Source organism: Ooceraea biroi, chromosome 4 (assembly GCF_003672135.1).
Source record: "Ooceraea biroi isolate clonal line C1 chromosome 4, Obir_v5.4, whole genome shotgun sequence".
Lineage (NCBI taxonomy): Eukaryota > Metazoa > Arthropoda > Insecta > Hymenoptera > Formicidae > Ooceraea > Ooceraea biroi.
In genome coordinates, this window is record NC_039509.1 from 569,745 (window position 1) to 597,690 (window position 27,946).

At 45.9% G+C, this 27,946-nt stretch overlaps 1 protein-coding gene across 10 annotated transcripts; it reads left to right on the plus strand.

The window, feature by feature from the left end:
- The first annotated feature begins 778 nt into the window (after positions 1-778).
- Positions 779-27,496, plus strand: LOC105283588 (homeodomain-interacting protein kinase 2). 10 transcript variants are annotated; one of them, XM_011346458.3, is made up of 18 exons: positions 779-1,170; positions 11,782-12,129; positions 14,993-15,301; positions 15,419-15,511; positions 15,629-15,847; positions 15,933-16,305; positions 16,393-16,610; positions 16,708-17,031; positions 17,180-17,356; positions 17,637-17,783; positions 17,862-18,026; positions 18,219-18,649; positions 18,895-18,984; positions 19,677-19,943; positions 20,150-20,309; positions 20,522-20,745; positions 21,184-21,471; positions 22,179-27,496. In XM_011346458.3, exons 2-18 carry the CDS (start codon positions 11,785-11,787, stop codon positions 22,345-22,347), a joined length of 3,999 nt encoding a protein of 1,332 aa, XP_011344760.1. In that variant the 5' UTR covers positions 779-1,170; positions 11,782-11,784; the 3' UTR covers positions 22,348-27,496. The 10 variants fall into 10 exon arrangements, with proteins under 10 accessions (XP_011344760.1, XP_011344757.1, XP_011344759.1 ...); XM_011346455.3 differs by having other exon boundaries at positions 20,153-20,309; positions 22,149-27,496; XM_011346457.3 differs by having other exon boundaries at positions 17,874-18,026; positions 22,149-27,496.
- The last annotated feature ends 450 nt before the right edge of the window (positions 27,497-27,946 follow it).

Here is a 27,946-nt window from a genome sequence, read left to right on the forward strand (position 1 = left end):
TCGACGGTGTTAACCGCGACGGTAGTATCACACTACCTAGCTAGAGCAAGAAAAAAAGAGACGAAGAAGGCAGTGTAAGTAAGTAAGAGGTTAGGGGAAGAGAAAACGCGGACAGGCAAGGATATATGATCGCTGGAGTTGACCGAGACGAGTCGCGTGTAACTAGGACGTCGCGTCGCCGCATCGCGAGGCAGCCTCCTCGCGTGAATCGCTCGAATACAACGAACATTGACGACACGCGAACGCGCGCGAGCGTGCGCGCGTGTAAAGGATAGAAGGAAAAGGATTCTGAGAGACGTACGTCACCATTCGTTCGCTGTCTACCGCGTGGAACATGTACGTGACGGAGGTGGCCGGGGATCGTCGTATCGCGAAAAAGTGGCCGAAACCGTAAGGAAGAAAGGTGGTGCAGTGCGCCTACGTCGGTGGCGATAGTAGTCCGCAGTAGCGGCGACGGCGACGACGGCGACGGCGACGGTGACGGTGACGGTAGCAGCGGTGCTAACGGTAGTGACAGTAGTGGATGGTAATGGTGCCGAGGTGCACTCCGATGGTACTTCGGTGTGAGCCTGTACGCTAAGGAGAGAATAGGAGAAAAGAGGAGTCGCATGGTGTGTTACGTGTACACTGGTGCCCGGTGGTGTACGCGCGCGCCCCTGTGTTAGTGCGACACGCACCTCGTCGGCGAGGCCGCGTCTCGTCCTCCTCCTCGTCGCCTCCATCGTCGCCGTCCTCGTCGTTGTCGTCGTCGTTGTCATTGTTATCACCATCATCATCATCGTCATTATCGTCGCCGTCGTTGTCATCGTCATCAACATCATCTCAACATCGTTCTGCTCCGTCCTCCGTGCCGTCGCGCGTCGTCATTGGGCGGCGCAGTGGTCGTCTCGCTCGTTGGCCAGCGGCATCTTCCCCCTCCACAACACATCGCCTCCACCGTCGTCGCCGCCGTCGTCATCGCTTCTCTCAGTCGCTCTCGCCGGGGGCCACCGCACCGAAGGTGTCCGTGCGACGGGCCAGACCAGCCGCTACGCAAGATGGCTGTGTGTCGCTGACGAGGACCGACAGACCGGACCGGGGATACAAACAGTCTGTGGATAAGTCGAACATGCGGCTACGTGATCGTCGGGCCCGTCCCTGAAGCGAGAGACACTGGCCAAGAAGCGAGAGGTGAGATTTCTCCGCTTACGTGCGCAATTTCTGCTGTTCCGTCTTTCTTTCCTTTTCCCTTGGCCTCTCTCCTTCTCTCCTCTCGCAACACCAGATTTTTTCATCATCTGTCTCCGTCGGGAGACGATCTCCGACGGTCGGTTGTTCGTTCGTTCGCTCGCTCGTTCATCCGTTTTTCTGCCTTCTCCGTTCGTCGGAAGCAGGAAGCCCTGATCGAGAACGATACTTTCGGAGTATTTTCGCTTTGCATTCGCAATAGTATTCGTGATACACCGGTGACGTGACAGGCGAGGGTACGTCCGGTCCGATTCGTTGAACGGTGTGCCCGATCCCGTCGCACGTCGCACGCGAGCGACGGACGAGCGAGCCATACGTGGACTCTACCAGCCCCGAACGAGCAGAAGCTCACGCACGTACGCACCGTACGGTTCGCGTATATATCGGGTGTGTGAGAAGCGTAAACAAGTTGGGATCTGCTGCGTGCTCGTCTCTTCGGGTAATCTTCTTCAGCGACGTTACGCCCGCGCGCTCGTTTTTGCAACTTTGCGATAACAACCTGTCTGACAGTATCACACACATACATACACTCTTTCTTTGTGTCTGTCTGTCTTTCTCTTCCTTCTCACATGTAGATATTCGTACAAAGATATCTTTTCTCTCTCTCTCTCTTTCTTTTTAGCCAAAAATCCACTTATCATCGGGTATCTTCCGTGACGATGTGGAATTGCACCGCGTGCTCTCGTGCCTCGCGCAAAATTGTCGCGTATCGATAACGACCTGTCTCTTCTCCTTTCCTGTGCCCGTCGCTATTCCTCCCTGTTCTCGCATCTCTGTGGTCGTCCTTTTTCTTCTCTTTCTCTCTCTCTCTATATATATATCTCTCCCCTGGCTAGCCGTACGTCTGCCTGCGTGGCTGTCTATCAGTGTCTGCACTTTGTCGGTCCGCACTTTCCCCCGTGCCAGGCTCCGTTCCGTCAATTGAATGGTCCCCGCTCTACTCATTGCTCGCTATACAATCGCGGAATAGGAAACCGAGGACCCCGGGAACATCTGTCGCGCGGCCACTGTTTATCGCACTAACCTCGAAAACTTTAGGGTAAAAGCTCGACATCATCGTCGTCGTCGTCGTCAGCGCGACGGTGCGCGCGTGCGACGCCCCGGTGGCATTTCCCGGCACATCGATGCGCGTCTTATTTTTGAATCGCGTCCGCGAGCAATCCGATCCGGCCGTAACCGTGTTCCACCGTCCGCGTCGTGCACGTCTCTCTTCGTGCGACGTGCGGTTGTATTTTATCCAAAAGGAAACGACTCTTCCATCTTTCTCTCTCTCTCTCTCTCTCCTCGTTTCGCATGACTCCGTTCCCTCTCTCTCACTTACTCTCAATCTCTCTTTCTCGCCCTCGACACGAGGCGCACCGGTTCTTTTCCATGTACGCCGCATTACACTTTGCGATGCAATTTTCGCTTGGCGATCTTATCATTGCGATACCATCCCAATCCCGTTTTTGATCCCCTCAAAGTTGCCGATTATGCCGGATCCTGTCTCTTCCGCGTGCGTTCTCTCGCGCGCTCCCGGCCGCACTCGAAAACTCGAGCAAAAGTACGAAAAATACGACGACGGAGAGGGAGAACGAGAACGTGCGTTTTTTGCAAGACGACTCGATACGCTTTCCCCGTGAGTCGAGTTGACCAGCTGAACATAACCTAGAAATTGCGGTGCTATATTCGCTGAATGACGAAGGCATTCCTTACGTCGTATGTCGCGGCGCCGAAATGGGCGTAACTGCGTTAAGAAACCTCCTGTCATCGGTATTGCGAATTAGTCGTTACGGTCTCCCTCGTCTTTTTGTCGTTTTCTTTGCCATCTATTCTCGCCTGTTCTCGCATTGTTCGACGAAAATGGTAAACCTTCGCAATTTGCCCTATTTTTTCTTACCTGTGAACACTGCTATGTTCCAGAAATGATTTTGGGTACAGGTCATTGACTTTCTTCGATTTTGGGTACACAGGTATACTGACCTTCCTCGATTTTGGGTATACAGGTATACTGACCTTCCTCGATGCAGCATGAAGTTTCAAATTGCTAACATTATTACCCTTTACAAAAATCGTTGTGGATTTGCTTCTGTTCTACACTATATTATACCACTTCTTTATACGTCAGGACTTTTTACATAAATATTGCCGCTCTATCGCACTGAGCATGAATAATCTAGTCATAAAACCGTGTACGTGTCGTTAAGACTTATTCAGCTGTTCGAGCGTGATTAGAGCCAGGTTTGCCTTGGCTCCGCTTTAAAACGTAGTGGACCGCTACAACCGGCAGCCATTCTACTCACTTTCATTTTATTCATTTAAGACACGCTGAGTTTTAATCGCGCGTAACCAATCGTCCGCGTTACGTGCCGACGGAACGCCGAGCCACTCGCAGGTAAAACTCGCAGGTAAAACTCGCAGGCAAAACGCGCAGGTGTTCCCGGAACCTCGAGGTCTGGATGGAACCCTGCCGTCGTTATTGTCCGCAAAAGTTCGCTTTCTGTGCGCCGATAATGTGACCGTTTGTAGCTTAATGTCGTATTCTTGTACTCGACCAGGCCTCAGGGCCGTGCCGTCGTGCAAGGTAACGTCCACGACGAAACATCTGTCGCGTTGTAGTCGGCGTAACGCGTCGCAGAAACCTTTCTGGATCGCGATTTCCTCGCGTCACGCTATTGCTCGCGATTGTCGGCGCGCCGAGCGGCGCGGATGCAGTCGTTGCCTCCGTGCCTGACGTCGACGATGTTGTGTTAACACACACACACACACACACACGAATGTAGATTGATCTATACATGTCAGTAGCGAAGCTTCGAAAGAAATCTTGTAAAAGTATTTTTTTACTGTTACATCACATTGCGAGATATTTATTTATTTATTACACCTTGCAAGGATATCTTGAATGCCTCTTTTTACGTTAATCGCTCTGGGTTTTGCCGTTGTGACTGCGCTTGAACGACTCGACCATCGCATCATACAGGGTCGCAATATTGGCTGTGAAAAATCGTTCCGGCGCCGCACGACGTGGTGTGCGCGTAACGTGTATTGGTGTTGCGTGTATGTGTGTGTGCGTGTGTTGATTTTCGGGCACACCCCATATATGCGCGTGGTAGTTCCTATCGAGCATCAATGCTTCGACCGTTTCATGCGGGTATCTCCCTATACCTGAGCATTAGCATGGAGAGCCCGTCGGCTTCGTTTTCGGTAGTAGACATTGTCCTGGACGTAAACGGGGATTTCAGTCCACTCTCGTTGGTGCGCGCTGAAACGCGCGCCGGGGAGCGCCCCGACCGAGCGCCCGTAATGAGCAATTTTGCGAGGAGGTAGGTAGGCAGGCAGGCAGGCCTGAATTCGGTAAGAGCTTATCGATTCGCTCGCTTGGCCCGTGGTTACGTTTCGGCGTAGCTCGCCGCCAGGAAATTCGGTTTCGCTTGCTCGCGACAGCAAGCCGTGTCGTTTTCGTGCGTGTCACGCGAGAAAAAGTCGTCTCGCGCTCGAACGGAAACGGCCAAACTCTCCCTTGCCAGAAGAAGAAAATTGAGAATGACACGTCGCGAAGAACAAAAAACGGTTTTTTTAATCATTCCTCATGATGAGTCACTATTTGCCTTCTAGGTAGATATTTCTCTCGTTCCAGCTGTATCGGCTTGAGCAAATGTTTCCTTGGGTAATGGAAAGTCTTTCGACGTAATGGCTTTTAACGTGCTGCTATACGTTCATTGGCACGTCTGGTGGCGCGAGTTGTGAGACGAATGCGAGATATGACAAGAGATAATGTAACGATTCGCAGCGACTCGTATACTCGAGATAGCAGACCAGCCAAAGTATTAGGCATTGCAGTGTGCCACATTTCAGAAATATTAGCGACGCTCGAAATGGTTCATCACTCCGCTCCGAACGACACAATATTTCACAAAGAGCTCGTTTGAGTGATAGATTAAACCCCGTCACTTAAAAGAGACAAATGTATCTTATTTTCCAAAAATTCTTCATACGCTTAGAAACTTCTTCTCTGGAACAGGCTATTTAGTTACTGTTCATTTAATGACGTGTTTGAGTTCTATGAAAATTTCAGTTCTATGAAAATGCATTGCTTGCAATTTTCATCATGAAATTATTATTATACGTTGAATATTGCTCGAGCAAAAAATTCTTAATTCTTTTTGATCTCGGAGCAGAATGGTGTACAAACTGATGACGAACTAATGTACTGCGTAAAAAGTGGATTGTGAAGCTACACGGTAGAATGATACATGACAGCTCGTACGCACACGATGCGGGTTTTCTCGATCGGGCTTGAGAGCCTTCTGCTCTCGAGTCTTTTTCGAGTGAACCTTGCAACGTGGATACAGCTATGACGTCGCGTTACACCTATACGTGTAGGCATTTAACGACACACGTTGCCTGTCCGTTAGAGCATTTTTATATGGCGGTTCTCCCTCACGGAGGCATACATGGAGACATGTGTGCAAGTGCGTCAACACGTGCACACGCACGCACGCACGCACGCACGCACAACTCACGTACTCGTATTCGGAGTACGTTGCACCGGCCGTTAAGCAGTGGTGACACGTCCATCGTTCCGAAGGAACGCATCGTACTACTATGGAAATTTTAACTATGTAAGTTCCATCTCTTGAAATCGGCAATCACATCCAATCGACAAACGCATCGCATTAATTGTGTGCATCTTTGCTTTTTGCGAATTTGCTTCTACGCGTATAGAGGAATAGAGCATTTCTTCGCCGAATCGGAGATTTTTGGTATTGTGTAGGATATTGTTGTTTTTTATATATTATAATACACGATATACCTATATATGTATCTGTATATAGTCGATTTGGCTTTATGCCTGAAGGTGCAGCTTTCGATACTTTCGTATGCGTCTTAAATTTCAATTTGCGAGAAAACATATAACTTCTCGGACGGGGGGAAAACATTCGGAAAACGGGTGGAAATTGTGGTCCGGGATACAGTGGTAAATTGAATCCTCGTATCCTCGACGGTTGTGGAGGTTTCAGCCGAAGAAAAGATACCTTTTCGGGCCATAATGACGCGCCGCCGTCATATGTTTCCCTCGCACAATGTTCTATGTTCGTTTATGTCTGTACAGGCTCTGCAGGTCACAGTATTATTATAGGCTGCGGAGGGTTTCCACAGCTTCTCGTTCAGCAAGAGTCCGTTCACTCCGGAATCCAACTGCGTTAAATATACGTCGCTCCAAGTGTCTTCTCCCGTTGCGAGGAGAGGCGTCACGTCGTCCTTCCATCGTCCAAAGGAGTTTGATCGATATAAATATCGTCTGGCGTTCGTTCGGGCGCGGTCCCTCCTCACAAAACACACTCGATGTTTTATCGGTCATGTATGTATGCACACAGCAAAAATAAAAAATGGAGAACGATTCGGCGAAGCGTGCGAGCGCGCAGTTCGGGTCTCTTGAGCTGCGAGGAAAATTAAAGATCGTCTTCGCGCGGAATTTTCGCGGTCGCCTGAACAGGAAGCGAGCGTTTTTCGATGAGTACTGACGTCATAAGGACGTGCACGTGGTCCCCATTGTTTGTTAATCCTATGTAACAATTACCTAATCGTCATTGGCTCGTCGGCGCTCCTCATGTTCCTCGAAAAGCCGCGCGTTTGTGCCTCGGCGAGGCACACCTTGCGTAATAATTACGAGCGGGCGATTTATTCCGCGTGGACGCACGTTTATTTGCGCAAGGGTGGGTTTACGTAAAAATTATAATTAGACCCCACGGAGACGACGTACATCGACGAATCTTGCTTCGATGGCGAGTCTTTTACTGACGCACATGCGTACGCGAGAGCATAGAGTGCATCTCTCGGCGCGCTGCGACGTAACGATGTCTGCTCGCTCGCGCAAAACGGTTTCGATTGAGATTCATTAAACGAAACCATTCCCTGAAAGTGAAAACCTCGAACTTCTGCAATCCTTCTTCAATCAAGCATTTAGTTTTAAAAAGAGTAAACGTAAAACATTCTTAAAGAGTAAACGTGGAAGAAAATAAAATAAAGAGAAACTTCTGCAGCGCATCTTTGAGGAAGTGCAAAGCGCAAAGCTCTATAGAAAGTGTCATTATATTTTATTTCCATGTCATTATATTATTTTCAGCTTCTTTTGAAGTATTGAAATTATCGTCATAACGTCAAGAAGCTTTATAGAGGACTTCTCCGTCTTCTTTATTCTCCCCATCATTCGTAATTTTGTAAACTGCGGGTAATATGCAAGGGACGATTCGGAAATATCAGCGCGTTCATCGCGGCGCTGACGCGCGTCTTTATTGGGCGCTCGCGGGAGGGGGATTATACATTACGCAGTTACATTTGCATTAGGCGCGATTATTTACGGTGCACCATTTGCGAAGGATTACTCGGCACCCTCGATTGTTGGCGATGCCGTTTCACTCGGCGCCTCCGCGCAAATGAAACCCAAACGCACGAACGCTTCCAATTTGTCGGCGAACTTTTGCGCGCGCCAGCGAATCGCCGCTAGTTATAAATACAGGGGAACGTAACGCCGGGGACGTTTATGGTCGCGATACCGGGGCGCTAATTTACAACAGGCCGGTGCCTCCCTGCGCTGCGCCGGGAATTAATATAATACCGCATTAAGAGCTGCGCGCGCGTCTCGTTTGCGTCACGCGTCTGATTAGTCGGCTCTCGAGGGCAACTAAAAGCTGCCCGTGATAATGCTAAACGAGCGCTGATGCTTCTTCCGGCGACTTCTTGGTATCGTACGTCGCACGTTCTGCTAGACATTTTAAAAGTGACTTCTCGCAGCTGTCGAGAGGCATATCGATTGCGTACTATCAATGTGCACGTCGCGCGGGGTGCATGCATCAGTGAATGACCGGTCACCGGTGTATGACCGCTGAATCTACGCTTTATTTCTGTGGCCACGTGAGCCGATGCGCGTTCTCCTCCCCGCGGAAATGAAAACATGATACCGCCGTGTGTCGCCGGTCACGCAGATCATGGACGAAATCCCGATGAGGCCGAGTATAAAGGAGCAATTTCCTGTGTACGTGTACGCGAATGAACGGAAAACGCGCAATCGTCTTTATTATCCGCATTTAGCCGCGTGCTTTTGCTCTTTCGCGGGCATTGAAAAAATATTCCACGTATCTCGTCTCTCGGAACATGCAGCCGTATTACGCTTACGTACGCACACACGCACGCACGCAGGCCGTGAATACGGTACGAGACGCGCGCGTGTTCTTCCGCTGATTTTGCGGGCTTCCCCATGTTAAGAGCCTCCTACGCGCGGCAACAACCCAGAAAAGTGTGACACCCTTAAAAATGAATAACCTTCCCGTCGTCTTGTGGGCGACGGTTTCTCCCGGCGATATCGCAGGTGTTTCTCTAAAGATAAGCTTAGATGTGCCACCAGTCTCCCTCCGACGATTCTTTTTACGGTATGCACTCATCGGGGTGCACTGTCGGGGAGCGAACTCGGAGTCACGACACAGGCGGGTCCCGGTATTGTTAAATGCGCGGTTCTCCGTAGCGATTTTCGAAAAATACACGAAAATATACGACGTACACGGTAAATCTGTCGGCGTGCGCAGCGAGAGGTTAACGCATTATTTGTGTCCCGCTTGTGTTCACTGACTCGCGGTAAAACACCCGTAGCCGGATGTACCCGCGTACAGGTCGCTCCAGAAAACACGAGAAAAATATACGGATAATAAAACGTAATTACCTTTTGCATGCGCGCAAGTCAAGATAAATACCGCATTAGAGGAAATTTAACGCATGCGATTTAATCTGAGAATAATCAGAGATAATTTCATATTGAAAGTTGGAGAATTTTCCGTGCGCTTCGAACTGCTTCAAATTTACGGCGACGCAGAAATTTCACTCTTAGAAAGTTGCCGTTACCGACTGCCTAATAAATCCGCTCGATTATTAACTCATTTAATGTTTTACGCGTGACTCGATCACCCTTGATCGCGAGTCTTGATCTCTCCACCATCGCGTTGGTCTCTTGAGTTTCGCTGGACGTTCTTGATCACCTCTCGAATCTCTCGTCAGGAAAGTTTTCGACGAGCTCGGATTTCATCAATCGATCGGCTTGACTCATCGCGCGGAATATAAGCGCGTGCGATGCATACCTATATACGTATCTCCGGACACGCGGTACATATACGGATTACGTGTAGCGGGGGTGGGCTGCTACAGGGTGACGCAAAGTTTTATTACTTTCATCCACAAGGCGGTGAGTCATCGTGACGTGACCTGACGAATTACCGCGAAGCCACGCTCACCCCAGATCCTTCCGCAAACGCCGGCGGCTTTCGCGGAGCTGCCGCCGGCTACTTATTATTTCACCGAAGCGGATTACCGGCAATTTTCCCGATTTGCAATTCGCGAGACTTCCTGATACGCCCTGTACGTCCCTCTTGTTCTCCGTGCAATTTTGAGTAAGATGCGCGCGCGATCATTACGTACGTATCAACAGGTGCTGCATTGTTTTCTATACGCGTTAATTACTATAATTATGCTATAGTTGATCGTGATTGTCGAGGATTGCCGGTTAAACGGTGCGAACGCACCGCAAATCTAAACCACGAAGCGTATTGAATGCGACTCTCCGATCGCTCCAATCGATATTATGATATCAGTCCCTCGATCTCCGATCTCGCAGATTGCCGAGTACGAAGAGAGTGTGTCACTTTGCGACTGACGACGAAGCTGCGTCGTCGGGAGAGAGAGAGAGAGAGAGAGAGATGTCGTGTTTCTCTTTTTTATTTTCTTCCACGGCTTGCCAGACAACCAGCACGATCTCGTGCTACTTGTTTGCACCAGTTTGTTAAGATCCGACGGGTGTCGAGCCGGTTAACTCAAACGTAACTGTACCTCATGGTACCGTAGATCGTTCATAATGCGGACCAGCACTATTTCTGACAGTCAGTGGTATAATTAGAGCACGTCGCGCACGCAGTTAAATTGACGATCAGAACAATAGAGGGAACAGAAAGAGAGGAGGAGAAAACGAGATGTGTGCCGATAGATCGATAGATAACGACAGAGGAGAGCAGAGGAGGAGCCATGACGGTGGAATTGAAATCGCGCTGTGTTCCCGAGACATTTAGGATAGCGATCGATCGGATGTGTTTTCGTTCGCCCGGTATTCTTCGTCCGGCAACTCCGGCTATGAGTCACAAATGCATTGTGCAATATTGCGTATCTAGGTACGATCAGGGGGAATTACGTGAACGTACGGTGTGCGTTGACAGCGAACGGGAAAATAACCGTCCACGATATACCATGAGGACCAGGGAACTTCAAAATGTTCTTTTTACTTTGATAAAAATTTGATAAAAATTCAATTTGAGGCTAAACTCTTCTTTTTCTTAATTAATTCTGCATCACACTTGATATTCTATAAAATTATAGAGGTTGAAAGTGGTAGTACGTGAAGTTTCTATGTATTCCTGCTGTATATTCATGCTTCTCATCTTTCCCGAGTTTCTCCGTATTGCCAGCGTCATTTTCGCATTTATGGCAACGATAATTTTTAATGCGCGACGTCGCTGCGCGTTCAGATTTACGAGGAGCATTTTTTTGGGGAGACTCGCAAAGCCAAGTGGTATTCTTAAAATAGCCATGAAACTGGCAAGTTGTTTCGAAACATTTAATATATTCGAATGATAAGAGCGAACAAGCAACGAGAACTCTCAATCAGAACGAGAACGACGAGACAGAGAAGATAAAAGGCCGTTCCTAGAACGGCGCGACCAATAAATCCGTGGAGACTGTTTGCTCCTCACAAACGTGTGCGGGCAGTCAGTATTTATTGAAAAAACGGAAAGCGGCCACTCTTCTCTCTGATGACCATTTGCGCGTGGAAATATGATATCCAGTGATGCTTCTTTGAGAATCACTGACCCAAACCGACGTTGGTGCCTTATGTGAACGCACGTCGGTGAAGGAGACTCTAAAATATTCATGGTCGTTGGCCTTACTGACTTTTTCTACTCTCTCTCTCTCTGGTGTTTTTCCGCTATGGCAACTCACGCTTTTGTCGAGGTTTCTTTCAAATGCCCAAGGAACTTGGCGTCACTCTTGTGAGCGCGAGAGTACCATTGTCATTGAGTTACAGCTGGTATGCGCAGGTCTCGGTTCAGTTGATAATAGTGTGACTATTTTGGTAGCATATTCTAGCATTAATAGTTATCAGAATTATTGTGTCCAAAGTCATAGTGCAATAACGCCGGTTTGAGAATATTACAACGTGTCAATTATTTCAAGGTATCGGCAGTCAAGAAAGAAGACAATCATCCAGATTACTTAGACCTCATTGTACGTGGTGCATTGTCAGCAGTGCTAACCTTTAGCTTTAGGATCTCTATTTGAAAAATTTATTACAATTATACACACATTAATATCTCTGTGCTTCAATAACGTCAGGCGGACAGAATTATCATCTTGATGCGCATTCATCCCGATTAAGGACACATATAGTACCGAATGATTATCTATAGTACAATGGAATTTCCAAGTTTTATAATAGTAGTTTTATCATTATTCGTAAGACCATGTTCTTTCCTATTGCAGGGAATGTGTGACATGTTCATCCAAACACAGCAGACGAGTAGCGTCAACGGCAGCAGCAGCAGCAGCAGCAGCAGCAGTAACAACACCGTTCATCATCCTAGCAAGAAGCGCAAGTTAGATTACAACGTGAGCCAACCGGTGATCCAGCACGCATTGGTCCAATCGGCCGGCGAATATCAATTGGACAGTACTGGTCTGCAACAACGGTATTCCGTGAACGGTGCTAATACTGCATTTAGCTCGCTGCACAACAATAATGCGCTGCAGAAGAGTAGCCCGAACCAGCAGACCCTGGTACGAGCCTCGACGATCAAGCTCTTAGACACGTACCAACGCTGTGGCCAGAAGGTTGGTGCCACTTCCTGCACTGTTGTATCTTGCCGCGCTTTCGGGGAATCAGAATCATACAGACAGAAATCATACAGTACGTCGCTTCTGCGACAGTGCTCTACTTTTTTTTATTCGACTTTTATTTAATTATGAAGATTGTGTTTGAATTAGGATTTCGCTCTGTAACCAGCCGCGGGATCCAAGATTTGCGTTACTTTCGTTGCTCGATTATTACGTATTATTTCGCAATCAAGTTTTCAATGCCGTGACCTCCTTTTCAGTTGCGCTCAGGATCAACATGGGTCGTGTTTAAGCGCTTAATGCGCGGCGCAAAGTATCGACTTCGGTTTGTTTCCTTTCTTTGGTATCGTGCATAATCTGCACAATGAGAAAACAATCGCGGCGATGTTTCAGTGTCATTTGTTTGCCAGTTTCGTGTTTCGCGGTAGCCTGTCGTAGTTGTTACGCCATCGCTCTCGTATACTTACGGAGCCAACCGCACCGTGCACGGTGCACGTGTAATTACGAGAGCGCGAATAACTGTGGCCGGCAGTGCAGCAGTTACAGTTTTCTATATTGTTCTTAACAGCAGGCAAGCAGGAAGAACTTTCTTTCACGGTCTTGTACGTGTCGTCCTTAGCTCTGGCGAATAAAACTTAATGACTACTAACCGCTTATTGGCATACAGCGCAGCCTGAGAGTCAAGTCATTTTCTGTCGAGGGGAGGCTACGTTTGGCAACGAGTCGTGATACTTCTTGCTTCGCAACTGATGCCTCTTGCTACAAGCCAGGCGAAAGGGAAAGGCTCGATCTCTAGCTTGCAGCAAGAAGACACAGCGTACTGTTCGCTCGCGTGTCGCTTGCCACTCGTGTTCGCATAGCGATCTATTGTCGATTAAGCCGCTCTTTCTCCGATTATTTCCCAATAAGTGTATCACGATCGTGCGACGAAGACTGTCCCCTCGATTAAATTGGGTAAAAGGAAGCGAAATTTAATTCCGCTACTCGCAGCTTGTGGAGCTGTGGATCTGGTTTCTGGTGTGCGTGGCACGAAGCCGTTCCGAGTGCACTTAAGAACCGTATCCCGTACTAATATCTCGTTTAATAATCGTCCCCGGTACGCTCGTACGCTTAGTGTTCCCTCTTCCTTTTCACCTCCTCACCAAGTTTCCAAAACTGCGCTCGCTCACGTCGCTCGTAACTCGACCACCGATCCGGTAACGTCGGACGGGTAATGTTTGCCGCAATATTGCCCTCGCTGATTCATTGCGTTCGCGATACCGAATGTCTCCTAACGTTCTCGCTCGCCGTGCGATACGCAAACGTCTCGCAACGTTCGTCGCCACACGCTGCGCCGCGCGATTCTCCTCGCTGTCCTCGTTGCGATCGAGACCCAATGCGTTCGCTCTCGACGGCCAAAGTTCTAAATCGACGTACGTTGGACTAATCTAGGCGTTCGTGCCATTTCGAATATACACATAGTAGGCGTGACCGAGTCCATTTGGCACGTTGATTCACGATACATCGTCCGTGATTTAACGTCGCAAGCCGAAGAGTCGCGTTTGCGCATCTGAGAGTTAACGAGCTCTCCCTTCTAATAGCGAGGAAAAATACCTCTCGGCATCCTCTCTCGGCGCTCATTAATTTTCCGATCGCGGGATCAACGACGCGTGCGTCTCGACGTCTCGTGGGAAAATGACGTCTAGTACCGGGAACTTATGAATACTAATACTCCCGAGTAGGCGAGCGCGATACCCGTGCATTTATACGTCATCCTCTCGCGATCGATTCGAAGGAGCGCCGACGAAATCAGGCGACGAGATAAAATACTGTTTGACTGCTGGTCGTCGGGCGAGTCACGCGGGAGAGATAGCCGTCAGAGTGCGATATCGCGGTCCGTCCGGACGGACGCGGAGCACTCACCGCATCGGTCGGTTGCCACCCGGAAACGGGTGTATCGGTATCGTTGATGGGCCAAGGAGAGCCTTCACGCGGATAATCCGATTCCTCGAAGCCGTAAAGGCTCTCCCTCCCGTTTACGCTTGTGTCCGTCGCTCTTCCTCGTCCTCGCCCTCGCAGTCGTTCTCCTTTCTTTTCTGACTTTCGTCTTTCCGAAAAATCCGAACGGATTTATTAACGTGCACACCGAGCGCGTGTGTGCACTCGAATTGCGCATCGAGGATCAGGGCGTGTGGCGATCGTGTTTCGGTAGTTGTCTATCGTTGCACCGGGGTGTCACGAGCGCGCCGCCAGCGTAGATAACATTTCCGTATGGCGTAGTTAACTATCGATTGCCTTCAAGGTTCCCATTACATATTTCATGCCGAGCATCATGCGAATGTGTGCACGTTGTCGGACGTGCGCGCACCGCATGTATCGCCGTGATGTTCGCGAAATTCTGCCGGCGTAGCGAGCTCGTGGAATCACGATTTCGATGACCATGCGCGACTCCGAGAGCGACTCGCCAAAGAGGACGAAAATGCTCGCGAATCAGACCATCGGGAGTACGTTTTCCTCCTCGATCATCACTGATAAGTGACCAGCCGACCAAGCGGATGGTTGTTGATTCACGACGTCACGCAGCACGAAAATGTACGGTACCAGCGTTCGCCGCGTGGATACGCGTCCGTTAATTAATCTCCAACGGCGCGCGAGCGCGAATCACGCAATCGGGCTGTAACCGCGGCGATCGAAGCTCTCCTTTTGCGTCGTAGATGTCGACGCGGCAAATTCTCCAGCTCTCGGTATTTGTCTAGCGTTTGTTACGGATATCTGTTTGCCGGTCTTTCTTCCTACTACTACCATCACTTATTCCTCATGTCCTACCGGTGATAAATTTTCAATGTAAAAGAATGGTACGTAAGACATGTTCTTTCTACAGAGAAAAACTTGGTCGAGAGAGGGTAATGACGGTCTGGCAGTCCATTCCGCCAACGCGATTGAAGCGGCGAGTAATATAGTGCCGCTGCATCAGACCCAAACTCAGCAACAGCAGCTGCAACAACAGCACAGCAAGCAGACGGGCATGACGGCGCATAGCAAGCAAGTGGCCAACGCGGCCAACGGAGGTGGCGGCGGTAGCAATCCCCAAGGCGACGGGGATTATCATTTGGTGCAGCACGAAGTCCTCTATTCTATGACCAACCAGTACGAGGTCCTCGAGTTTCTTGGCAGGGGTACTTTTGGGCAGGTACGTATCGCGTATAAACTTTGCCGTTTGTCCAGGACGTTTGTGCGAGACTACATGCAGCTATAAGTAAAGCAGCTACAAATGAGAAACCTGTAAAAACGTACCGTTTCCTTGCAGGTCGTGAAGTGTTGGAAGAAAGGAACAAACGAGATAGTAGCCATCAAAATTTTAAAGAACCATCCATCGTACGCGCGCCAAGGTCAGATTGAGGTAAGAAATGTTAAGGACGGAAGCACTCGTGCTCCTGTACTCGCGTATCTCTGTGTAGTAAGTACAGTGTAGTATATGTATAGTGCGCTTTATCATGTTTCCATATGCGTCTCGTAGGTCTCCATCCTGTCTCGACTTAGTCAGGAAAATGCGGATGAGTTCAATTTTGTGCGCGCCTACGAGTGCTTCCAGCACAAATCGCACACCTGCTTGGTATTCGAAATGTTGGAGCAGAACCTCTACGACTTCCTGAAACAGAACAAATTCTCACCCCTACCTCTCAAGTACATCAGGCCCATCCTCCAACAAGTTCTCACCGCCTTATTGAAACTGAAGGTAGATGTGGCTCGATATGTGAATGAATATTCTAATGAATATCTAATGAACTGTGAATTAACTGTGTAAATCTTCGTCCTCGCAGCAATTAGGATTGATACACGCTGATCTGAAGCCGGAGAATATTATGCTGGTGGACCCGATGCGTCAGCCCTATCGCGTGAAGGTCATCGATTTCGGATCAGCCTCGCATGTGTCCAAAGCTGTCTGTAATACTTACTTGCAGTCGCGATATTACCGCGCACCCGAGATCATACTGGGACTTCCGTATTGTGAAGCGATAGATATGTGGTCGCTCGGCTGTGTAGTCGCGGAGTTGTTCCTGGGATGGCCTCTATACCCGGGCAGCTCCGAGTACGATCAGATACGATACATAAGTCAAACACAGGGCCTACCGACGGAGCACATGCTAAACAGCGCCAGCAAAACCACCAAATTCTTTTACCGAGACGTGGACAGTACGTAACTCGATCGTAGCAGAGTAATAATCACTGACATCGCGCAGTCGACACCCGTCTCACGTATTTTACACGTATATCTTGTAGGTACATATCCATTTTGGCGGTTAAAGACACCAGAAGAGCACGAGGCGGAGACTGGTATCAAATCCAAGGAAGCGAGGAAGTATATTTTTAATTGCCTTGACGATATCGGTCAGGTTAATGTACCAACTGACTTGGATGGCGGTCAACTCTTGCCAGAGAAAGCGGACAGGAGAGAGTTCATTGACCTATTGAAGAGGATGCTTACGATGGACCAGGTAGTAATATCTAATTGATGCTTCTGATTACTTGGGCCGTTGAAGTTTCTCATGCTTATTCAACGTGAATCTCTCTCACCTTTGCTTCGGCAATGCGTAGGAGCGGCGTATAACACCGGGCGAGGCACTGAACCATGCATTTGTGACCCTGGCTCACCTAGTCGATTACGCGCACTGTAACAACGTCAAAGCTTCCGTCCAGATGATGGAGATTTGCAGGCGCGCCGGGGACTTCACCGCGAGTCCTGCGCACCATCAGGCTCCACCGGCACCTCAACCACCTCCACCAACGTCTTTAGTAGCCAATTTTGTACCGACCACGAATGGCAGCGCGGTGACGCTCACCTTCAATAACCAACTGACGAATCAAGTGCAACGATTGGTTAGAGAACACCGTACTGCGCAGACAGGATATGACAATCTGGTATATATTTCCATACTTTACTATTCTTTTGCATTTGCTGATTAACTGCAATATGTTATCGGAAAATTCAATATTTAACGTTAGCGATGGAAACTTATTTCTACAGCTAATAGTTTCTTTGTATAATTCATAGATTTTCGAATTTCAGTATCAGATATACAGCAACAGTAGTCGACGCGCACAGTACAGCAGTTCGTCCAGCGGATCGAATAGTGCGCGAAGCGGCGTGCACGACTTCCCGCATCAGCTGGTGCCTGGTATATTGTGTCCGCCGCCTGGCTATCAAACCATGCCGAGCCCCGCGAAGCATGTGGTTGTCGCTCAGGTGACGCAGATATTATTTACGCGTATGAATATGTATCAGGCTGGTGCAAAAATAATCGCGGGTTTTAACCGTGAACCAAAAACCGCCAGAATTTTTGCACCAGCCTAATATGATACTATTAGGTGCGTGAATAAGTTCTACCCGCTGTTAATATTCATCTATTAATAGTGGGTAGAACTTATTTGCGCATCTACTAGCTTATTAGATGCTGCACATATATATATATATATAGCTAATTAGAATGATTAATTATTAACAATTTGATTGATTTACACAACAGCCACCACAAGCGCAACAAGCACCGCTACAAATTCAGTCGTCGATCATATCGCAGCAAGCCGTGGCCGCGGCAGCCGCGGCCGCTCAACAACAGTATGCTGCGGTTCCCGTTTCGATGGTCGAAACCGGTCGACAAATGTTACTTACGGTAAGTAAAACGAGACCGTGCTCCCTTATAAGTGACCTGATGGTCTGGTATGTTGATGTACGTTTATGATCATCATAGAATGCTGTACAGACTTCTTGGCCTGGTGGGAGCCGTCAGATGGCCGCGATCGTACCATCGTGGCAGCAGTTGCCACCGCAGCACGCAGCCATCCAGCAGCCATTGCTGAGTGACGCCGGGGACTGGGGAAGACCTCTCATCGTTGACAGTTCCGCTATTCTACAGGTAGGACTCGTCGATAAACAATTCGTACATATTTTGGAATTATTTTATTTTATTGAATTATTAATTATTATTTTATTGTTTCTCCTTACATAATATTTTTTACACTTTCACGTATAGAATAATGTCTTTTAATAAAAGAAAAGATATTTTTTAACGATCAGTGTTTAACTAATCTCCCTTGTTTTGGGGAAGGATCAGCGACCGGTATTCCCTGTCGCGGCGGAAGTGTATAACGCTAGTGCACTCGTTGAGCATCCGTCGCAAAGTTGGGGCAAACGCACTGTCACGAAACACCATCAGCACCACGTTGCGATACCTCAGCAGACTCAGCACAGGCACGAACACAAGAAGGAGACGCAACAGCTGAGCCCGGTGAAGAAACGGGTGAAGGAAAGTACACCGCCCAGCAGCATGCGACGGCACTCGCCGGCGAGTAGTCATTGGCAGGATCAGCCGGTGCAGTCTCACCATCACAGCGGCAAGCATAGCAGTAGTAGTCACAACGTGGAGCATCAACCGGTTGCAACGGCGCGACAGCAAACCATCACGATCGACGACACGCCTTCGCCGGCCGTCTCGGTTATTACGATCAGCGATAGTGAAGACGAGGTAGCTGGAAAGTGGTAAGTGCACGAGTCGAATGTACAAGTCGATTGGCGAGTCGAGACCGCGCTAAAAAAAAATTAAGACTACTACTCAAAAATCGTGCATATCCGAAGCCGAAGAAAAACATTGAAATTGCATTCTCTCACTTTTCCAACAGTAACGTTAACTGATTCCCTTTGTAAGAAATATTTGGTTAGGTACGCGTCTATCTGTTATTGCATTATTAGTTGGTAGTAGAATCACGCATGGGTATCCTTAACAGCTGCGGAGACCGTCAGTGCAGCGCCTGTCAAAGTTTGGCAACTCGCCTGTCGGGCGACGGACGTCCTGTCCGTGAAGAAGTCATACGAAGGTACATTAATGTGTGTAACGTGCCATTGCGGGCGATCTTGTTGTGATTAACGATCATTAATGGAGCCTCGTTAAGAATACGCAATTAACAGAATGGATCAGGATTGATTTCTTACTTTACTTTATGATATCGAGCCTACTTTGCTCCTAAGTGTTGTTCGAGACCGGGTTTTCCTCTTAACACGTGTGCTTTGCTTTCTCGGAAGGGATCGATATTTAGTTCCTTATCTGGATTTCGAAGAGTCTTATAAATTTTGTACTTACATGATTACGCAATAATAATCTTGATGTACTCGGATACGTTTTGCGAAATAAATGTACAGGCTATTCAGGGATCTGGTTGCGGAGCTTAGTGTGAAACAACTGTCAACTAACACAAACTCAAAGACTCGTATACACGGTTTGTCCAGGCTCTGGTGCGACTGATTTTTTAAAAGTTAAAATATATCGATTCAGGAGGAGTGTATCGTGAATGAGAAAAAATAATCGACTACTTTTTTCGGCACCAGTCGCAGTCCAGAGCCTGGACACAGTCATACAGCGTAACATTATTGCAAATCTGTGTATCTGTGGCATGTGATATTTCACGGATGTGGCGCTAGCTTGCCGATGGTCGAAGCACGCAGTGCTTCTTGACGTCTCTATGATTTTATTAACTAGATCAAATGGATTAACGTCCTGCTTGCATTACAGCAGGCAATCGCCACCGGTTGTCGTACCGATCCACCAGGTCACGCACACCAGCAGCCATGCTACGGCTCACGGCAGCTCTTCGTCGCATCGAACATCGCAACGCAAGAATATCATCAGCTGCGTCACCGTTGGCGACAGCGATGGCGAAGTCAGCCCGAGCCGAACGCATGCTTATTTGTATCAACATCTGGCTCAACAACCGACTCAGAGTCAACAGGCCACGCAGTTAATCAAACACGAGCCACAACAGCCACTTCACGTTAGCAAGTGAGTATTCGTTTAATAAATAAGTGATGTTGATGGTATTATCAGGTTTTGAACTTTATCTGACATTTTTATTAAAAGCAATTTAGCAATTTAGAGAATGAAGAACATTCTTACTGTAAATAATTTTACTACCATTTCATATCATTTATATTTTTATTTATTTTATTATCTATATTATAAATTTGTAAAACTATCAATGTTTGCAGCAGTAGCTCGGGATATTGCTCACAAAAGAAACGGCTGTTGGCAAAGGTGCAATCCGAGTGCAACATGATAAACGTTGCGACGAAACCGGAACCCGGCGTCGAGTACCTCGCTCCACATCCGTGCCATGCGCCAGCTTGCAAAGAGCCACCGACCTATCAGGTTGACTACAATTCTTTTTTGGCATTTTGTCGCTGGCATTGATTTGATTTAAATCTCATTCCTTTCATTTGCAATTTCCTCGGAATTGCCGAACCGCTCCGTTTATTTGGCATTTTGCAGAACGTCCTGAAGGGAGAAGTGCGCGTATAGGACGGTATTCTTTACGCTTTTTTCGTTTTTTAAATAATTTCCTTTGGTTAATGTTTTTCTAGGATGACGTCTATGACATGCATGACCACTTCTTGCAGTATGTGACCACGAGTAGTGCGCATCCTCACCTCCAAGAACAGCATATCGTGTATACAACTGGCACGGATAAACGAGTCTCCTGGCCTGGAAAACGCGCCGAGTACAAGCACGAGTATGTTCAACCACCGGCTGCTCATTCGAGAGATCATCAGAAGTGGGTAGTGGCCAATCCGGTGCATCAGTATAGGTAAGAATCCCCTTCGGCATGATCCCCTTTTCGTCCGTATGTCTTCTCGGGGCATGTATCGTGATTACGGAACCGAGTAACCGTGCTGGGTAGAATGATTTATGCGATACGACACAGCGACGTGCGATGCATGCTCCGCGTCGAAAACAATAGGCGCTACGTGCATGCAAACTCCCCTTTCTTTTCCTAAAAAACGATACGATCGAGCCCGATGCCGAGCAGTTTGCACACCCTGGGCAAGTAAATTTGATCTTCGTACTGCATGGTGGATCTTGATACGAGTTTTCGTAGAGAGCAACATATGTACCGTGAACCAGTCGATCATCTCGGGAGCGCATCCGTTAATTCTCCGTCTTTCCCCTTAAAGAGCGACGTGTTGCAGTAAGTAATTGAGGCATGTGAACCGCATAACGGACGGGTGCATTTTGCGTTTTGTAGGCAGAACCAGGTAGTAGGTTCGGCGGCCCATCCGGGTCATACTCACAGCCATCACGGACACCCAGCTCATCTGAGCCCCGGCGGCAGTGGCAGCGGCAGAAGTCCCACGGGCGGGCCTGTACTAAGCAGTGCTCAGCATTTAGGACAACCTCTCTACCAGGAGTACGCTCATGTGCGCACGAGGCCTCATGCGGTGCCACCGCCGGTGTACGTTACTGCCGCGCCGTCACAGGCTGCTACCGCTATCCAGCAGCCGCAAGTGCCCACTTATCAAGGATTCACGCCCGGGTGTGTATCTAGTGACTTAGATGATGCATGCATGTGTACCATATATATATATATATATATATATATATATATATATATATATCGTTACTACAATTTTGTTCTAACGTTCAATATCACCATACATGTGTGTGCGTCTGTGTCCTTTCGAAGTAGAGTTGCGAATTGTGAATTCTTTCCCTTTATGAATCCACACACCGTTCCAGATGCATGTTTCTCGGTGGGACGACAAAAAGAATCAATTGCTCAATTTACATATCTCCCGATACGTATCATGGTTTCCTTGCAATTCTTGATTCGTAGAATCGTGCCTTGATCTTTGAGCACTCGCGTCGTATTTAATGTATGATTTAATGTATAAAAATATTTCATGTTATTTATTTCGCGTTTCGCGTGGAATGAGTATTCATGCCGAGACTGCATTGAGTTCAGACATTATGAGAATATGCGCCAGTGCTTAAACATTAAGTGCAACAATATCCTGCTCAAGAAAATTTATAATCTCGTTGCAATCTTATTGAATGTTCAAGTTGATCACTCTCTGATTCTTGAGTTTATTCTCAAGGAAATATGCATATATAAATCCGTAAATCAGCCAATCTCTATTATAAGAAAAACTTATAATTTCTTTTTTAGAGCTTTATGAAGACTTTCTAATGTGCGTTATCCGTTTTTTACAGCTCGTCTCCATTAACGTTGTATGATTCTAGTCGAGCGTTGCCACCGCCAGCTCATCACAGCTCGGCCAGACCATTACTGGCAAGTCACGCAGCACATCCGCTGCCTGCGCATATGCAACCTACAGCAGTCTACGGATTGGCCCCGCTTTCGCCAGCCAAACACCAATATCAACCTTCTGGTTTGTGGTTCACCGAATAAATTAATTACCGTCGAGCGTTATAAATTAAGAATCGTATGAGGGAATAAATATGGATAACCATATGATTTTCTGGGAACTTACGAGCCGCTCATGCCAAAACCAGTGAAACATCAGTCCGGGTAAATATAATAGAAAAAAAAGAACGCATTCTATCGTGCATATTTTTTCTCGTCTCCTTCGTGTGCTTTTGGCCAGTAGATGGCTTCGGTGGCGAGGGAACGTCCGCATCGCTGCGATTTGTCAGTACGATCGGTGTTACGGTACATCTCGCAGGGATTTTATGACCGAGCATAATGTGGTAAAAGGAAAGGAAAAAAAAACGATGGGCAGGTGCGCGTTTAAAAGTGAAAATTTTTGACAATCCGTCCTTGGCAGCGACCACTCCCTTCCGACCATTCTAGGAAGAGTAACACGAGACAATGCAACAAAATCTTTTGGAATGTTTGTTATACACCACTTGTGTGTCTATAACAGCCTCCTCTTCGTGACAATTTCGAGATCAGTCGAGAAAAGATCACGTGCGATTGTACGTAAATTGATCTACTTGTGAAACTGTGCATGTTTTTTCCTTTTCTCCTTCGTGCGAATTTGAAGACACGTTATTTTGGCGTATGCGGCATGCTATAAATTTCGTAAGTTTCCAGAGACCGAAGTTTTATTACGGAAGAGGTAGAGTTTATATACGGACATTGTACAGACCAAAATTTTCTATCGAGGTGTCCCGATCTATTTAACGTTTATACGCATAGTTTCTATTGTACATATACATATATACGCATATAAGAAACACATTGGTATGCAACTTAAACGGGTCGGGAACACCGATAGCGATAGAGATACGCTGCACGTAGTGGCAGCAGCAGCAATTCACGTATGTGTACGTGAATGAAAACTGTTAATGAACGTCATTCATATGTGATTCATTACGCGATTTGTATTTTGCGATTGACTTTAAACCGCAAAATGAGTTTGCATTTCTTCATGGTATGCCGTGGAGCATATTGCGCGCATGCGCACAGATATCTTGTTTTATAATCCTCTTTAACAAGATTATTTTAGTGAATTAAGTTCCCTGATTGTCGACGTAGCGATCGGCTTTGTTTTCCGCTGGTGGGATTTTTCGATTATATTAAGAGTTTCGCTATGGGGGTGTATAATGCTGTAGTCTTTTACAATATTTTATTTATAACGGGCACTCAAGACTAACGAGGTAGCCACATTATCCTTTGTAGCTTGCGTGTTATACTGAAGTATACGTTAACAAATAAATACACACACACACACACACACACATTACACAGATACAAAATTTAGTTCTATCACATGTTCGGAACTTTAGGAAGTTCTTTGCGTAGGATTATTCCGGTTGTCGTAAACGTAGTCGCGAAGACTACTTGTCAGTAAGTAATTTCACACAAGACACCAATTTCTTCAAGATGATTCGTACGACATCCGAATTGACGAAAGCTTGACGTGCCTTTTTTGGAACAGTCCCGTTATTTATTACCTTTGTGTTATATATATATATACGTACATATCTTTTTTTAGAAATCGTCTTCATTCTCATCGTCGTTTTCATCATTGTCATCGTCGTATTAATTTCTCATTATATTCATCATTGTTGCTACTGATCATCATTGTTCACATGCACAATATCTTGTTTCGAATTGTACAAAGAAGCGTTATTGTACGCTATTTCAAGCATGTTACTTGAAATACGAAATTGTGACCGCAATTTTAAAGCTTTCATAAAAATTGTACATAAGTTTAACTATCATTAATTAATATTCAGTAATATTTCTTTCTCCCATGCACTAACATTTCGAAAGTGCAAATTGAGAGATTTCTTTTTCGGATATTGAGAGAGAGAAACAGAAGAGGAAGAAGTGTATGCCAAACAGCAATAAAATGTTATAGTGGGTCTTACGATAAAGAGTATCTCGCGGATATCACAAAATCGCATGTAGCACATTTCTTTTCCGCGCATACATAGACTTTTTGTATGATAACAATAAGAATATCTATAGGAAAAGGGAGGGAGGGGGGGGAGAGGCAGGGAGAACAGAGAGCTCTATTTATAGATAGTTTTCATAAAACGAGTTTTTTCGCAATTCCGTTCTTCTCGTCTAATCGCGTTCTTCCTTATCGCAGACTTTCTGTGTGAGTGTCCAAACTGAAATCAATAGCATCAATTCGTAACATCATCGTAGCTCATCCCATTACATCAATTTTCACTCTTCAGGATCATTATTCTCAGGCGGTATCGTTATAGTACGCGTATACATATTCTTTAGATACCGGCATCATATATGCAATCACTAATATACATTTCGTGATTTTATGGAATAACGCTTAAGGCATTGTTTTTTGCTAATTCTATATTATGATAAGTGTATAGAAAGTTCTAACGGTAATATATTCGGCGTATATGGGATTAATTGCGATATGTTGTTTAGAGAGTGATTCACGTCCAGAGTTTAATTAGAGATATTGTACACATAGGGTGAGAGAGGGAGAGAGAAAGAGACAGAGAGTGTGGAAGAGAGTGAAAGAGAGAGAGAGAGTGAGAGAGAGGAAAGAAGGGAGGAAAAATATAGAGTATATGAATATATGGAGGTACATAAGTGTAGCATAGGTGTGTAACGGAGTTTTAAACATGTTACCGGTATCACGAGAAAAGAAAAAGAAAGAACCCTTTACGCGATACAATAAAGTTAAGTAACAATCGATATACAACTGCAATTTCGCTACATTTAACTTATAGAGCAGGGCCGTTACGGCTATCGGGTCCATGATAGCCTCGCAAATCTCTCGAGTGCCTTTATATCGAGAGGCATCAGACGAATCAGTGTAAATCTAACGATGCCGAACTAGCTTTCGGCAAAAGCGACGTTTAGACTTCTTCGTTTCTTCACGCTCTTCTTCTCCTTTCTTTATACGCGATTATGCAGTTTACTCCCCTTAAGATTTAAGCAGTTTGTGCCCGACATCCTTTCGTATACGCATCAGTACGTTTACGCATTGTACGAAAAGAAAAAAAAGAAAAGAAATATTTAACCAACTCGATGTGCCTGTTTAATCGTATTTATACTATAACGGGAAAAGAGAAAGATTAGTAGAGAGGTGGCGAGTCTTTTTTTTCGTTTTCTTCAACATAGACTGAACGCGCTATGACGTTATCAGTGATAAAGCATCGAGATCACCGCACGGAACCGTGCGTGTTGCATGCTGTATCCACTCTTCTCGGTTTTCGGGCCACTTAGACGGCCTTTAGATGTGCCCGAGTTTGCGTGTACATACATGAATACATACATACATGCTTCCACGTATGGCAGTAGAGATACTCGTGTCGCATTGAACAGAAACTACCATACCCTTCTTCGCAGTAAGTCATGTGAAAAACCAAGTCATATCCTTTAGGTTTTCATCCTCCACGTAACGTCGGATACGCCCCCGGATGTGCGCGTGTACGCACGGTCTGCACGCACGCACGCACGTACGTGCGTACTCCGCAGTAGTCGTATAACAATATAAGTATATCGCATTTCTTGTTTTTCGTCCTCGTATACGTATTGCGCCTATTGTCCAGATCTACGAATCTACTTTTAGTCATAGTTTATTTCTTCTCATTCTGCGAGCAAGTCTTGACTGACGACGGGATCGGTGATTGATCGGAAGATTGTTCGGATCGTAGAATCTATAATGATCGCGCTAGCGTTCGATTCATTTTCTTTTCTTAGAATTACGATGTGTAGGAAGAATACGCGAGCAGAAAGGGGAGGCTTTCGAACAGCATCGACATATCGACTATTTTAAGGGTACAAAAAGGACCAACCATTCAGGTCGGCTTGATTTCGCATCGATATGTTGTTTGGGTTGTCTCGGACCTTGATCGTCGGTCAATGCGTGCTCCGAGTCACGTTTTACGCTCTCATATTTGATTTTATTTTAGAGCATACGTTATACAATGTATAGTGAAAATACACGCATACACACATGCATACACGTACACGTACACACAAGAAAACACACTAACACACGTAATAAACTACCTAAATAAAAAGAAGTAGAGACGCTATAAAACGCTGTGTGGAAAAAATTAAGTAAAGGATACCATAACTGTATCAATGATTCTAGTTGTGATATTTTATTATAATACGATAATCGTGTGCAGTTAAGTTCGATCGGGCACAATCGCGTGTGCCCGATGGTATATACATATATTACGCGATATAAAGCGCATAGGAGAGTGTATCTTAATCTCGACATATTAATTAAACGCAGAAGCAAGATTACACGTTGCAAAAGCTGTTTATAAAACTAATTCACGATGATCGATGGGACGACGTGACGTTACACGCGACTGTTTGACAGTGTTATGGATAAGTGGTTCCTTATTTTCTTCCTATTTTAATTCCGAAGTCCAAGTTATATTGTATTAGCTTATCATGGATGTTTTCTCTCGTTGTAACATCAGTCTGACATCTCTAATTGATAAATTGCACAAAAATATTCGGCATTATTTTTGGTTCAAGGAATTTGGAATTATTTCACGTTGGAATCGCAACTGTATTAAATCTTTTTCTTTTCGTTCTGTTAACTATACAATTGATAGAAAGTTTTTAGAGACAAAACTGAATTTTTCATTGTTCGTGCATACAATCGTGCGTAATTGCAGCAGTTGTACTTTTCGGTCAGATAGTACGATAATAACACGCATTACAAGTAGATATCTAGTTCTTTTAATCGTTTTGAAATATGTACATATGTTTCTTATTACATCGGGGTGGGGGAGTGATATATTAGTCTTAGATGTAGTGCCTAAAGTGATGAGATTGTGTGTCTAGTAATAAGATTTATTTAGTGTAGAATCTCCAAATCAGTCCTGCACCGATAAAAGCAAAATTTAAGTCGTGATAGATTGAAAACTGAAACTTGATTTATATTAAAACTACTAAAAATTTTCAAATTATGAAGTTTTAATATGTCAAGGATGTAAAAAGTGAAAGGAAAAAGGAGAGGTGTAATAAATCACATGACTCATATTTTTCTTGTATCGGTTTCGGGTTATAAAGTCATGCAAAATTGGGAAACGCTTGGATGTGCTTAGCGTGGGAAGATATTCGTGTAAAAATAATCAACCGCAAAGAAAAAAGAAAAAAAGAACATAGATTAAGGGGGCAAGCTTACAGTTTCATTGTGGAGTTAGGATTATAATATTCATCGCGTGGTACGGATAGTTCTTATAAAAATCATATTATCATTGTAAACAAAGTAACGCTGACTTTTACTGAGAGATATAGATATGTAGCTATATATATATATATATATATATATATATATATATAAAATATAGGAAAAGAATAACATATTTTTGGAGTTAATAGAAGATTGATATTGTACTGTGCTCCGTAAGTTATTGAACATTTCTCTTTCTTAGGTTCTTGGTCTCTATTTGCTAGGTCGCTCGTCATAATCGGACCACATTTGCGAGTATAGACAATTGTTAGCGAAAGTACGGCCAGCTTCGCCAATAAATCGAGTTAATTATCGAATTTTATTGATCGCAAATTGTCTTGCAAATTATTCTCATCTACT

Bases quoted from the DNA above. Each gene is read 5' to 3' on its own strand.
- LOC105283588 (XM_011346453.3), top strand. From the start codon at position 11,785: ATGTGTGACATGTTCATCCAAACACAGCAGACGAGTAGCGTCAACGGC. The intron at 16,306-16,392 runs GTACGTAACTCG...TATATCTTGTAG, and splicing joins CTTTTACCGAGACGTGGACA to GTACATATCCATTTTGGCGG. The intron at 20,746-21,183 runs GTAAGAATCCCC...TGCGTTTTGTAG, and splicing joins AATCCGGTGCATCAGTATAG to GCAGAACCAGGTAGTAGGTT.